The sequence below is a fragment of the Quercus lobata genome, chromosome 7, assembly GCF_001633185.2.
Source record: "Quercus lobata isolate SW786 chromosome 7, ValleyOak3.0 Primary Assembly, whole genome shotgun sequence".
In the NCBI taxonomy this organism is placed as follows: Eukaryota; Viridiplantae; Streptophyta; class Magnoliopsida; order Fagales; family Fagaceae; genus Quercus; species Quercus lobata.
The window spans coordinates 46,800,718-46,815,024 of NC_044910.1; the positions used below are offsets into that span (position 1 = coordinate 46,800,718).

A 14,307-nucleotide genomic window follows, 5' to 3' on the forward strand; every position below is an offset into this window, starting at 1 on the left:
TCCTCCTATTTTATACTATCCATTTCCCTTCATCTCTGCCTTTCACGTGTAGATTAGATTGTTGGTACTGATCCCTGTCATATCAACATCTTCCTGAAGTCTTTAGAGAATAGCTGTAAGGCTGAAAACTACTATTCAGATATCACTTTCTCATTAATACGGCCAGAGAGTTAGCTGCAGAGCAGTCAATGCGGCGGCAACAGTTTTCTCTTTGATATTTCACACCTCCCAGTTGTCCTGTACGTTCACAACGTATTCAGATATCACTTTCTCATTAATACGGCCAGAGAGTTAGCTGCAGAGCAGTCAATGCGGCGGCAACAGTTTTCTCTTTGATATTTCACACCTCCCAGTTGTCCTGTACGTTCACAACGTATATCGTTATCACTAGAATTTTCCAAAAGGTCACTCTAGATGACAGGACACTCTTTTTGACCTGTGTTTCGCTTAACTGAGGAGGTACTCCTCCTCAGCTTACCTTCCCCAGCATTCTCACTAGTAGCTCGTTCATGGGGCCCTGAGTCTTACGTACTCGTTACTGTTTATCTGTCATCAAACTGCAAAATGTCCTCGAACAAGGCCCAAAGCCCAACATATGTTCTTAGGCCCCTTATCCCTACATATATTTTATATATATATAGCCAAAACTCAGAGAAAATCTAATTAAATTTTAATTGGATTCTCAATTTTGTGCCATGTGTCCTATTTAATTTTTAATTTTGTGTCAAGTGAATTATTAAGTGTAAAAATTGAAGAGTCTAAATCAAATTAGATTTCAATTGGAGTCCAATTTTTTCCATGTGTCCATTTACTTTTTTAATTTTTGTAACAAGTGAATTATTGAGTGAAAAAACCAAAAAGTCTAAATTCAATTAAATTCTAAATCAATAATGAGAAGCCATTACATATTTTAGAAATGTATAGTTTAAAAAAAATTTAAGGTAATACTATGTATAATTTGAATCTTTTCTAAGAAAAAATATAATTGCGATTGTTTTTAATTGTATCTGTGCATATACACAAGGCTACACACTAGTATTTATTAATTTTCAAGTACATTGTTACTATTAGGGCATGAATACTCTCTTTATTGTGTGAAAGTGTATTCGATTCCTCTTGTATCCGTGTCCCACACATTTTTTTTTCTTTTTTTAAAAAAAAACACAACTAAGATACACACAAAGAAGTATTCTAGGCCTGTCCTATGTTCGGTAGAATGAACAAAGTTTTTGGAGAGAAACCTTACAAATTTATCTTATATCTTTATATTGAGTATGAATTTTGTATGTTCTTATTATATCATTCATATTTGCAAAATTTCAAACAGATCAAAGATCAATTATTATATCATCAAATAAATATTAAAATTTCAAATTTTTGTAATTTTAAATTGTATATAAAAAATAAATTTATTGATTGAATAGTAAATATGTTCTGATTTGAACAAAATTTGATATGCATGTTAAGAACATAAAGAAACATGAAATTCAATTGTTAAAATTTTTAAAATTCATACTAAAAAAGAAATATATGAAAATTTGAAAAAAAAAATTTGATAGAAAAAAATTTATTCCAACTAATTTAGTGAGAAATTTTGTTACTGTTACTGTATTGGGCAAAATATAATGAGACGGATACGCGTACGGTGTGGTGGTTCAGTAATTCAGTTGCATTAACAAAGTGTTTAAGGCTTTAGGCGCTTACTATAATAGTACTACTAATTAATGTAGTAAATGACTAAAATACCCGCCAATCAAAGGAGTGTTTGGTCTTTAGAACGTGGAACTTGGACTTCAACATCCTTACATCCCCATCTCTCTCTCTCTCTCTCTGAAATCTTTTCACTTTCTCCATCTCACACTTATAAATTTGAGGACCAAACTCACTTTTTTCTTTTACGAGGAGGAACGCCTCCAAACTTGTTCTGCATTTTTTTCTCTTCACGAATCTCCTCCACCAACCAAAAGAGGAGAATCAAGTACACATCACAACAGTACTTATAAAAAAAGTACGCATCACTACACAATCCTGTGATTTCTCTCTCTCTTTCTCTCATAAAAGGGTTCTTTTCAATCTGAAGCGCACACTTTGATCTTTCTCTGCAAAAACTTAAACCTTCCCATCTCCATTTCTTGTAAGTTCTTGTGCATCTCTGAGATTTTCTTTTACGTTTTTTATATATATAATTTGGTTGGTTAACTTCAGGCCTCAGTGGATAGTACTTGTGGTGTATGTAATTATTGTTTCTTTTACCTTCTTGATTGTGTCTTCCTTTTCTGCTAAAGTGACTTAAATCAATCTCTAATTAGCAATGTTGTTGACCCCACTCCCCAAAACCACTTTTGATGATTTCTCTGCTTCATTATCCCGCTTTTCTAGTGTACTCTGTTTTTCTCTGTTTTTTTTTTTTTTTTTTTTTTTTTTTAATTATAATAAACATCTTTCTCTTGCATTCACTATTACTGTTTCAACAACACACAAATGGGTTAAACCGAAAAACAACTTTAAGATCTTGAGGCACAGTTCGGTTTTCTGGTGTACTTTTCTGTTTCTTCATTATGGTTTTCAATGCCTCAGATTTATATGTATGTTTTCTTAGGTAGTTTCAAAGAACTAAAAAAAGGTGAACTTTTCGAAATGGGTTTAATTGAGATTGATCATTAATCTTTAAAAAAAAAAAAAAGTGAAGTCTTTTTTGTTGTTTAATCCTTGATCTTCCACTCTGTATTCCTCTCTGTAAAGAGCAAAACTGGTGCTTGTAAAGGATGTATCTGGCCTCTTCTTTCTTTCTCTTTCTTCTATATTTTATTCACAACATTTCTTTTTCTTTATTTATTTCTTTATTTTATTTTCCTTGCTTGCTTATATATATCTCTCAGAAGTTGTCTCCGTTTTCCCTGCAACTGGGTTTTTAATATTGCCGTTGATTTTTCCATTTGAAACTATTAAAACCGTCTTAATAAATATCTTTTTTTTTTGGTACCCTCTTGTTGTTTGATAACTTTGATTAATAACCCATTTTTGTTTTTATTGAAGACTTTCAGTTTTCAATCGAATTTTCTAAAAAAATACAAATCTTATAGATTCGGATGGTCTTTTACTTATACATTGAAATACCTTCTTCAAGTCTCAACCTTTGGCAACTGTGATTTGATTCAGTTTCAGTGATCGGACGGTGGTGGTGCAATGAGAACCGAGCGTGGGAAGATCTCCAAGGTACGAAAATTTGATCCTTTACCGGTAAATTATTCTCTACCGAAATTTCGGCGTATTACTGAAACCCGAATTGTTTTATTTTATCGCAGTCTTCTTGGCCGAAAATTATCGTGAGAAAATGGCTAAATCTACAGAGCAGAGGAGACGAGTTTCACTCCGATTCTTTTGCGTTAAAAGGTAAAAATTTTTCCTTTTCGTTACTTTGTTCTGTATCGGGCACGTTTCGGGTTTCGGTATCGGATTTAAAAACGTACTTGGAAATTTTCAGCAGATAAAACCGAGAGGAGGAAAAGTTGCTCGGACAAAGACTGCTACGTCGTCGTTCCGGAAAAGTTTTCAGGTAATTTTACTGTGTAGTCGCACTGTAGTTTTGGTTCGTACAGCTTTATATTCTCGGGTACGTTTGAGTCGTCTGATTGACGGCTCTGATTGGACACCCGGACTTTGGGATCATCGGGGTTTGCAAAGCACAAAACTTGGAAAATGGGCTTTCTTGCCCTTTTATTCTAGTTGGGTCCCCCTAATTTCATTTTGTAAGTTTATGAGGATGAGTAGGGCCCATATGCCACGTGGACGGTGGAAGATACAGATTCTTGAAATGGACCTGTAATTTTTCTTTGGATTTTGATTTTTTGTTTTTTGAGTTTCTAACTTGGTCTTAATTTTTGGCCGCAAGGTTGGTTGATGGAGGCAAATGATGGGCCAGGATTTGAACCAGTAGCACCAGCTTTGACAGATACACAAAACCTCAGGTAAATTAGAGAAAATAATGTTTGTTAGGCTCAAATCCATCATACTTTGATTGGAAATGCACAAATTTGACAGCTTTTGCGTGCTTTATAAGTGGAATTATTATTAAGGCTGCTTCTTAAGACTTAATATATATATATATATATAGAGAGAGAGAGAGAGAGAGAATGAATTAGGGTAAATTCCATTTACGTGTGTCTTGAGATTTGAGTTAATGCTAACGAGGTTTAAGAATTTTCAAAACTACTAATTTTTAGAAATTAAATTAGGTTTAAGGACCAAATTGATAAGTTTTGAAAAATCTTGAGTTGATATTAATTCAGACTTCAAATTTACCATGAATCATAATTGGATGTGTTTCTATTTTCATATTCTTTGAAATACAATGTCAAAATATATATATATATATATATATGTATGTATGTATATAGTGTAATGTGATGTCTTGATTATGATTTGGGAGTTGGTAGTGACTGTAGCATAGTTTGCATTGGTTAGGATGTTCGTGGGGACATGGAATGTTGGAGGAAAATCGCCCCACGAGGGCTTGAACTTGAAAGATTGGCTGAGGTCCCCTGCACCTGCTGACATCTATGTTCTTGGGTAATAATGCTATAAATATTTCTCTGTTTTTTTATTATCTAACCCTCAATTCCAAATTTGCTTTGTCCTCTTATGCTTCGTTTCTCTTTTGCCAATTATAAGGTCAATTTTAGAGTTGTGAGCTACACAAAAAAAGTGGGGTTGGTCACACATTTCTCTTCTTTCTCTTTCCCCAAAGTTTCTAGTGTAAACGGGATTTGATTCCCATAGTTGATATTTTTCTAATGCTGATGACAAAAACAGTTCACCAGAGAGCAGTGGAGGTTGATGTTACAAGAAACGATTCGTGTCCATGTGGGGAAGTCTAAGCATTAATCATAGTTTTAAGTTCTGACAACTTCTACTTTACTAGGGTAGCTGTTACTCCAACTTCTTATTAATTAATGAGAGAGCCAAGTCCAGAAGTAACGTAGAACAGTTTGATACCAAAACTACATAAATTTTCTCACCCACTATCTCTACTCTTTAAGCTTTTGCTGTTGGCAGTAGGCAGTTTTCTAACAGTGGAAACTCTCACTCGACCAAGTTGCCCATTGATTATGGAGTTCTATCAAAGTACAGTTTTTCTGACGTTCATTTCCCTTTTTTATTTATTTATTTATAAGAGTAATGTTAGATATATAAATTTTTTTACAAAATTTTAATGGTAAATTTAAATGAAACCTAATAAAAAGTTGGCCATATCAATTGTTTGTAAAAATGTTGTAAAATAGTTTGTGACTGTAGCATTACTTTTTATTTTTTAAATTAGTTTTTTTTTTTCCTTCAAATATTCTTATTAAAAAAAAAAAAGCTGAAAAATGAACCTTAAAGCTTAACCTAGCAGCCGATCGAGAATTTTTTTTTTTGGGTGGTTTATAAGCATAATGTAAAATAAAAAATAAAAAATTAATTTATTTTCAAAAAATTGAATTTTTTTTTTTTTAAGATAAAGTTTTAACCTATGAGGCCCGTTTCTGGTGATAGCTCTTTATTATAAGACCAAAACGTCAATCAGTTTTTGATGTAGGTTAAGGCGAGGATTGAACCCTAAATCTCTTATATAATCATCAAAGACTTTATTAATTGAATTAACTGAAATTCACTTGAAAATTAGATTATTTGAAATAAAGCTGAGACAAAAAGTAACTTGAGTCTACAAACGGAGATAACTTAAGCAAAAATCTAGTTTATTATATTTGGTTGTCAATGCACACTTAGAGTGCGTTTGGATTGGGCGTTTTCTGCCCAATCCTGCGTTTGCGTTTTTTTTTTTTTTTTTTTTTCACGCGTTTTGGGTGTTGCGGCTACTGTTCATGTACTGTTCAATGAACAGTAGCCGCAAACTTTGACTTTTCAAATTTTTTTGACCAATCACAGCACATCATGTACTGTTCACGGACCCACAAATTTCACTTTTCAGCAACTTTTTCATTAAAAATGGGTCCCACGATACTATTCACACATTTAAAAATTATTTCGCTACAGTGTTTTTCAGTTTTCAGTTTCAGTTTTCAGTTTTCAGCTGTATCCAAACGGACCCTTAATATTGAATAAAAAGGGGTATTTTGGTAATTTGGAAAAATGGTTTTATACTTCTCTCATTTTTTTTTTTCTTTGCTGTTTGTATTGTAGGTTCCAAGAAATTGTCCCTCTAAATGCCGGGAACGTACTGGGCGCAGAGGATTACGGCCCAGCTACCAAGTGGCTATCCCTCATTCGTCAAGTTCTGAACACAAAAGACCCTGAATGTCCACAATATAACAACAATGCCACCGGTGCAGAATTTTCACCACAGGATGACGAGCATGGGAGCTTGAAGCCAAGACTGAGCTTCTCAGACTTGCTTTCATTAGAAGATGAACTTGGCATAGAGGATTTCCAAAAAATGGTGGACTCAAATGTGAATTTGGAAGAATGCTCGTCCGGCTCACCATTCAACTCCGAACAAGATGGTTCAACTCAGCAACGTTTCTGCCTAGCAGCGAGCAAGCAAATGGTGGGAATTTTCTTATGCGTGTGGGTTCGAGCTGATCTTTACAAACACGTTAGTAATTTGAAGGTCTCCTGCGTTGGCAGAGGCATTATGGGATATCTTGGGAATAAGGTTAGCTATTCTTCACACAATGCATAGAGTTTTAGACATGTAACATAGTTGCATTATGTTGTGGAAAACATTATTAGTGAATAGGAAATGAGTAAAGTAGCAAGTTGCTATTTTGGTTTTGATATTTGTATTCTTCTTTTCAATGGTAATATAGGGTTCAATATCAATCAGCATGACATTGTACCAGACGACATTCTGCTTTGTATGTACCCACTTGACCTCCGGGGAGAAAGATGGCGACGAGGCTAGAAGAAATTCAGATGTGGTGGAAATTTTAAAGAAAACAAGGTTTTCACATTCATCTAGAGGTCCTGAACAGACAATACCTCCTGATACCATATTGGAGCATGAGTAAGTCCTTCACTATTTATTTATTTTTACTGTTCTTATATTTAATATATTTGATTTTGTTTTTATGTGCTCTCAAGAAAGATTTGACTTTTTAAGCACTTGAATGCCTTATAATACATGGTGGAAACTGGATGCTATTTTTCACAAAGGCTTCAACCGCTAAATCATTACCTTTGGACCTTGGTCTATTCTGTTTGCCAACAGATTTGGTCATCGGATTTGAACTTAAGCAAATGACTGAACGTATATAAATTGACAACTGTCTTGGAACTGATATCGACATGAAGTTTCCACCAAACATTCTTTCTATAATATTATAAATTATTAAGAGTGATGTTAGGAATAATACAAATTTTACTACATGTGTCTTATAAATTGATGTATCATTAGTCATAAAATGGTATTTTTAATAGGACTTTTATAGGTTTATATTGTACTAGCAATGTAAACTAAATTTTTTTTTTTTTCAAATATTCATTTATTACTAATTGACCACGTTAATTGTAATATCAGTTTGTAAACATTTTATAGTAAAATTTGTGATAACTCTAGTTTTGACCCCTTTATTTTATATATAAATTCAGCAAGATTATTTGGCTTGGGGATTTGAATTATCGGCTTGCGGTTGGTTGTGGTAACATGCATGATCTACTAAGGAAGCATGATTGGGAGGCACTTTTAGAGAAGGATCAGGTGAGTGATTGTCTGATTGATCACTAATTTTTTGGTTCTTAATTTGTGTTTGACTTTGGATTCTGTTTTATGTGAGACAAAGGAAATTGAGATTTATACTAGAAAATTAATAAATGTCAGTTTGAAATACCCTGTTTTTTATCCAACTAATGCGTTGATTCAATTATGTCGGCAGCTAAGGATAGAGCAGAGAGCTGGTAGAGTATTCAAAGGTTGGGAAGAAGGGAGAATATACTTTCCACCTACTTACAAGTACCTCACCAATTCTAACAATTACGTTGTCCAAACCTCTAAATCTAAAGAGAAAAGACGAACTCCTGCCTGGTAAGATTCCAAATCTTTTTTACCCTATCTTTCCCATTTATGAAAAAGTATCTAGATTTTTGTATTGTACTTCACCATCGACAGGTCCTCCCTCCCTCATTGGTTATGCCATGTGATGTGACTGACCTTACTAATATGTTAAGGATCTATCTATAATCGATTTCAAAATTTTGGGACTAAAACTTGTACAAGTCTCCCTTGAAATAAATTTTTAATTATATGATTACCCCTCAATCGAACGTGATCCTATGCCAATGAAAGATGCCTAAATTAAGCTGACATAATTAATTGATATTTTCCTTTCTCTGATGGATCTTATGCCGGGGTCACTGTGTCAATTTAGATGAGCTTAAGTTGACTTAAGCTGCGGTCAGTGTTGTGCTTGAACAGGGTTTCAACTATTTCTTCTATAATGTGTTCCACATTTTCTTTTAAATCAAAACTGAGTTTGACAACGGAGAGCATTATTTGCATAATTGGTCTTACTATGCAAGTGGATGTGTGCGAGAGCGAGAGAGTTGAATTTCATAAAGCACAGACCAATCCTTGAGAGGAGGCAAGCAAGAGTCATATTTTTCTTTTTAAAATTTACTTCCGTGTGAGAAGAATAATCTGACTGTAATTATTGTACATCGTTGATTCAAAATATTACAAGTCTCAAACAAGTTGTGACTGACTTAGTTATTTTTGTCATTTCCATAGCATGTTCATTCTTATATTATTATATTTTAACTTACGCTATCTGTGTGCATGTTATGTTTGCTTCCAATAGTTTCATTCCACATTTCCACCTAAGCAAATAATGATACGAACAAGTTATGTCCCATTCGATGACATTTTATGTACAATTATATCCACTAAAGAAAAACACAACTTGCATAATAAAAAGCTAATTGATTTTGCTTTGTTTGGATACAATGACAGGTGTGACCGCATATTGTGGAAAGGTGAGGGGCTAAAACAAATATGGTACCTTCGAGGAGAGTCCAAATTCTCAGACCACAGACCTGTCTATTCACTATTCTCAGTCCAAATAGACATAGCAAACAAATACAAGCCAACCAGTACCACATCCACAAAGTTCTGCACAAATAGACTGTCAACAAACACTGCATTGTCAACCACGTGTGCAGCCAAAGTTCAAGCCGAAGAACTTTTGTTAGTTAGCAGAGCACGAAGCTGCATACACACTGCGTCCAGGTTTTGAGTCACTCTCACTCACTGCCCAAATTTGTGAAAGAAATACACTAAAAATAGAGTACACCCTAGAGAGCTGTAATACTCTGACAGACTAACAGACAAAGCTCGAACACCGAAAAGCATATATCCCACTGGCAATTTTTTTTAACTGGGTGGGCCGGCGTGCAAGGTGGGCGATCATGGAGTGGCCTAGATAGAGCCTCTGTTTCTTTCTGTGTCTTTTATGTGATTTTCAAAGCAGATGAAGAGAGAGAGAGCCTTATAATTAAAAATCACGTGGGTGCGCCGTGCCATGCTTGTGCCAGTGTGGTAAAATTTTGAAATGTGGAAAATTGTAAATACTTAGGAGTGATGATGAGGAACATGATGACTATGGGTTGGTGGTGAATTTAAGGAGTGAGTTTGAAGCAAAAGACAAAGTGGGAAAATGGATATAGGGGAAGTTGTTGCTGGATGGATCTGTGGGGTTTTGAAGTCATGCGTGTCTATAATTTTTTTGAAGCTGTGTTTTTTGATTGAAGGTCTATTTTGTATTTGGTTCAGTGCTTAGGGAATTGGTTCGGCTTTTGCAGAGAAATGGCTTACTATATTCATTTATTATTTTGTGGGAGAGAAGAGACAAATAGAGATTGGTTTACAACTAGAACTGTACAGTAAAAGGTGGATGGTGTTTTGGTCTTTACCTTTTCTTTATAAAAAACAAAATTTTGATTTTACAACTAATGAAATCTACCGCTAATGTTACGAATCTACCAACATGTTTGTTGGATTTATTATCTGTTCTATGTATCTGATGGCTTATAAATTGAATTCTATTGCAAATGCAAGGACCACTTTATGCTTGGATTCGAATATGGTTTTTTGCAGGAAATATGCAAAATTGGCATTATACGTAATCTTATCTTCATTTGCCCATCGCTGTGAGAGGATGGATTTTTGAGGCCATTACAATTGGACGCTTAATCCATTGTGTCTGCTGCTTAAAAGAACATTCTCACCAGGCTAGTTAAACTAATATTTGGGGGGAAAATAACTAAACCTACATAAATCTATCATGCATCAGTCTTGAGAAACTAGAACACAAAAGTAAAAAAATGAACAGTGTCTCGATATCATTAAGGAACCAATCATCAACAAACTAATTAAAATAAACTCTTTTTTTTCCATTCTTTGATTCTCTCTCAAGTCAATTTCTCAATGGGTCCTCTCTCTCTCTCTCTCCCTCTCTCTCTCTGTGTCTCTCTCAATTGATAGATAGATGGTGGTTGTGGAAGAGCAAGATTTGTCACCTTCATCAGTGTCAAAATCAAACAAACTCGAGGGAGTACCCGCCGGAACGAATGTGGTTTGGTAAAAATGTCTTTTTAACTTTCACGTAAAACACCATCTAAAAAATAGGACTACTCTCACGGTCTCAAACTCAAAATTGGCTAAAATAACTGATCCCAAAATTCCCAATAACAATTAGATCCTTCATTGCCCAACTACAACCGTACGGCGCAAAATTTCTATCCGCTACTTTTCTTATGCAACTGAAAACTATCTGCAATAAGGCTGTAACATGACTGCAAGGAAAAAATGTTCTTGGATTTTATTGAGAGTGAGAATGGACCAAGGGAGGCGAAGAATCAAAACAGAACACAAAAGGACATTGTTTGAATTAAAACTTGATAAAAATGTTTTTTTAACTTCCACGTAAAACACCATCTAAAAAATAGGACCACTCTCACGGTTTCAAACTCAAAATTGGCTAAAATAACTGATCCTAAAATTCCCAATAACAATTAGATCCTTCATTGCCCAACTACAACTGTACGGCGCAAAATTTCTATCCGCTACTTTTCTTATGCAACTGAAAACTATCTGCAATAAGGCTATAACGTGACTGCAAGGAAAAAATATTCTTGGATTTTATTGAGAGCGAGAATGGACCAAGGGAGGCGAAGAATCAAAACAGAACACAAAAGGTCATTGTTTGAATTAAAATTTTTCTTTTTCTTTCTTTCTTTTCCTTTTACAGTTCGATTATGTAAATTTTTGGGTCTTATTGTGTTTTGGCTATTCGTTGTTTTACACTTTTACTATAGGCTTTAATGATGATAGTGATGAAGTGACATGTGGGTGGCTAGAATTATTGATTCGTTGTGACAGAGGTAGTGGTATGGACATGTTGCAATCCTCTGACCCAAGAATGAAAACCTTGCAAGAGAATTCAATCATTTCTTTCAATGCAGCCTTTAAAGTATCTCACGAGTCTTTATTTCATTATACCCCTAAGTTTTTTTTGTGATTAAAAAATATAGTAATCTCAAAATATAATAAATACTCTAAATTAACTCTTACCAAAAAAATAGAAGACTCCCAATCCACTATACAAAACTATTGGTGCAAAAAGAAACAATACCTGAGAAGGAAGGTGTTCACACAAGAAATATTGTGTATAAAGATGGGTTTGGACATGGGATTTGAAATTTTATGAATTTGTTTTTAACATTCAGTTTTTTTAGCAGAGTAGTTATCTGAAACTTTTGTTATAGATTTCAAAGTGGTTTTTATTTTTGATAAGTTTGAACGTGGGTTTTTTTTAGGGAAAATTTGAACATGGTTTTTTTTTTTTTTTTTTTTTTTTAATGTCTAATTCTACTATTTTAACTTTACAAACTGGTAAATTTAAGAGTATTTCGAACATTAAAATTGAGGATTCCAAACAGAGGAAGCCCCTTAAATAATAGTAGTAGTAGTAGTGTGTGTATATATATATATAAAATGTTAATGTAGCTTATATTTGCAATCTATGTACTTATGTGGCCATTAAAATTTAGAAATGCTGACATTAGTCATGCAAACAATGCACATAATTTGCCATGTAGGCATTTTTAGTAAGACAAGCATAGAATTATGCTTCCTTTTTGTAAAATTAGCCCAATTGGATGCTTTTCGGGTAATGGACTATTTGAGGTCCATTTTGAGAGCACAATAAGAAAATGAGGAAAAGGAAATGTTGGACAAGATGTAACGGAAAAATTTATGAGGTCATGAATGAGAGAATTGAAAAAGGTATCTAGGGAATAGATTTGAATAGTTGAATGTTGAAAAAAAGAAAAAAGAAAAAAGGAAAATTGGCTACTGATTAAGAAAGTATCGGAGAGAATTTAATAATTATTAATAATGTTATTTTCATAGGATAACAATTTTTTTTAAGTGGTAGTGCAATAGAATTTTAAGGGAATCGATGTCAATTGAGAACCAAATAGTTTAAACAAGTTAGAACCACTTTTTTTTTTGTTTTTTTTTTTTTTTATTAGGGACAAGTTAGAAACACTTAAGAACCATCGCGCATCCTTTGCATGATGGTCACTCCACAAATATATGACTAATTTTATTACGTGTGATACATTTATTAATCCATTTGGTCCAAACATAAACTATCTTCTCAACATAATTAAACAATCCACTAAACTCACAATTTTAACATGTTCTTATATAATACTAGCCTTATTACACATGCTTTGTGTGTGCAATGAGACTTTTCTTTCCTTTTTGATTTAGTATCATAATTTTTCATTCATTTATCTCTAATCGGGCAGTGAAAATTTATGGTGAATTTGAGTTTGCTAAATGCCTAGACATTTTTTTTGTTCAAAATAAAAGGGAACATAGAAAAAGTAAGGAAAAAAAAAATAGTGTATCTTTTTAAATTTAAACTAGTCTCTGAGCACGCGTGTGAGAGGCTCTTCTATTTTTTGAGTAAGAGTTAATTTAAAGTATTTATTATAATTTGGGATTACTACATTTTCTAATCACAAAAAAACCTAGGGGTGTGATGAGTATTATGTGTGGTGAAATAATTTTTCATCACACCCCTAGGTTTTTTTTGTGATTGGAAAATGTAGTAATCCCAAATTATAATAAATGCTCTAAATTAACTCTTACTCAAAAAATAGAAGAGTCTTTGAGCACGCGCATAAGCGTGTGCTCAGAGGCTAGTATATAATAATAATAACAATAGGCCAGCTTTAGTAGGATTTGTAGCAATAGGATTCAAGATAATCATGCAAATTTATTTTATTTTATTTTTTTTTGAGAAACATAATCATGAAAACTTTGATGGCCTGTTTGGATGTTAAAAAAAGGATGGGGAGTAGAGTAGAGGAAGTGAGAGTAATTCAATTACCTTGTTTAGAAGTTTTTTAAAGAATGAGGGGGAGGGGTTTCAACTACCTTTAACCCCTCATTTTTAATTCTCCCAAATTGGAGAGATTTGAAGGGAGAGTAAAGTAGATAAATTATTGACCAAATGAATTTCCTAATTTACCCTTTTTAAATTAACAAAATTACAAACTGATTATATAAATAATCAAAAAAACGAAACAATTTTCCATTTAGTTTTTTTTTTTTTTTTAATTTCCTCGAGCTTTCTCGACAAACAAATAGGGATTTAGAAACGAACCTGGTTTGGTTTAGGAGGAGTTTTGTTGCAGCAGAGGATCTCAACCAGTGGGACCACGAAGGGTTTTGCCAAAGCCGGTGGTGGCGTCGATGACGACGTCTTTGTAGCTACAAAGTAAGGGGATTGTGGCGACTTGGACCGACATGCAGAACTCGAAGCCAGCTTGGGTTAGGGCTTCGAGAACTGGTTCGAAGAGTGAGGGTTGAGATCGGAGAAGCGTGTTTTGGTTAGCGTGCTGCTCTGGTTGGGGGAGATGGAATCCATGGATTCCGAGAGCTAATATCATTTCTGATTGTGTGCATTTTGGGGGATTCATTTTGTGTTTCTATGATTTTTTTTTTCTTCTACTTGTGCTTGTGTTTGGTTGCTCAGAAAATGTGGAAAAGAAATGAGAATTTGGATTTCAGTTGGAGTTTGAAAAAACCTACTAAATTAGGCACTATTTAGTTTTTATTAATACTGTTATGAACGCTTTGTTTTCAAACATTAAGAGAACAGTTGGATTTTGACTGATAATGATTTGATTTTAGGAGATTAGGAAGCTAATCTGTATCAAGCTTTGTATTTTTTTTTTTTGGTATGATCTGTAATAATAGAATTTTTAGATACGCGTTTGTATGTATGAACTACACTA

At 33.7% G+C, this 14,307-nt stretch overlaps 1 protein-coding gene across 2 annotated transcripts; it reads left to right on the forward strand.

Annotated features, from left to right (window-relative positions):
- Positions 1-1,843: 1,843 nt before the first annotated feature.
- Positions 1,844-10,001, forward strand: LOC115952207 (type I inositol polyphosphate 5-phosphatase 8). Of its 2 annotated transcripts, none has more exons than XM_031069285.1 (11): positions 1,844-2,134; positions 3,160-3,216; positions 3,306-3,393; positions 3,485-3,556; positions 3,893-3,968; positions 4,465-4,569; positions 6,184-6,655; positions 6,810-7,006; positions 7,591-7,699; positions 7,875-8,023; positions 8,948-10,001. In XM_031069285.1, exons 2-11 carry the CDS (start codon positions 3,187-3,189, stop codon positions 9,228-9,230), a joined length of 1,581 nt encoding a protein of 526 aa, XP_030925145.1. In that variant the 5' UTR covers positions 1,844-2,134; positions 3,160-3,186; the 3' UTR covers positions 9,231-10,001. The 2 variants fall into 2 exon arrangements, with proteins under 2 accessions (XP_030925145.1, XP_030925146.1); XM_031069286.1 differs by having other exon boundaries at positions 3,488-3,556.
- Positions 10,002-14,307: the final 4,306 nt, after the last annotated feature.

What these genes read in the sequence shown, in the direction of transcription:
- LOC115952207 (XM_031069285.1), top strand. Translation starts at nt 3,187, where the DNA reads ATGAGAACCGAGCGTGGGAAGATCTCCAAG. An exon ending in ACAGATACACAAAACCTCAG is followed by an intron (nt 3,969 to 4,464) that starts GTAAATTAGAGA and finishes TGCATTGGTTAG; the next exon opens with GATGTTCGTGGGGACATGGA. An exon ending in CACTTTTAGAGAAGGATCAG is followed by an intron (nt 7,700 to 7,874) that starts GTGAGTGATTGT and finishes TTATGTCGGCAG; the next exon opens with CTAAGGATAGAGCAGAGAGC.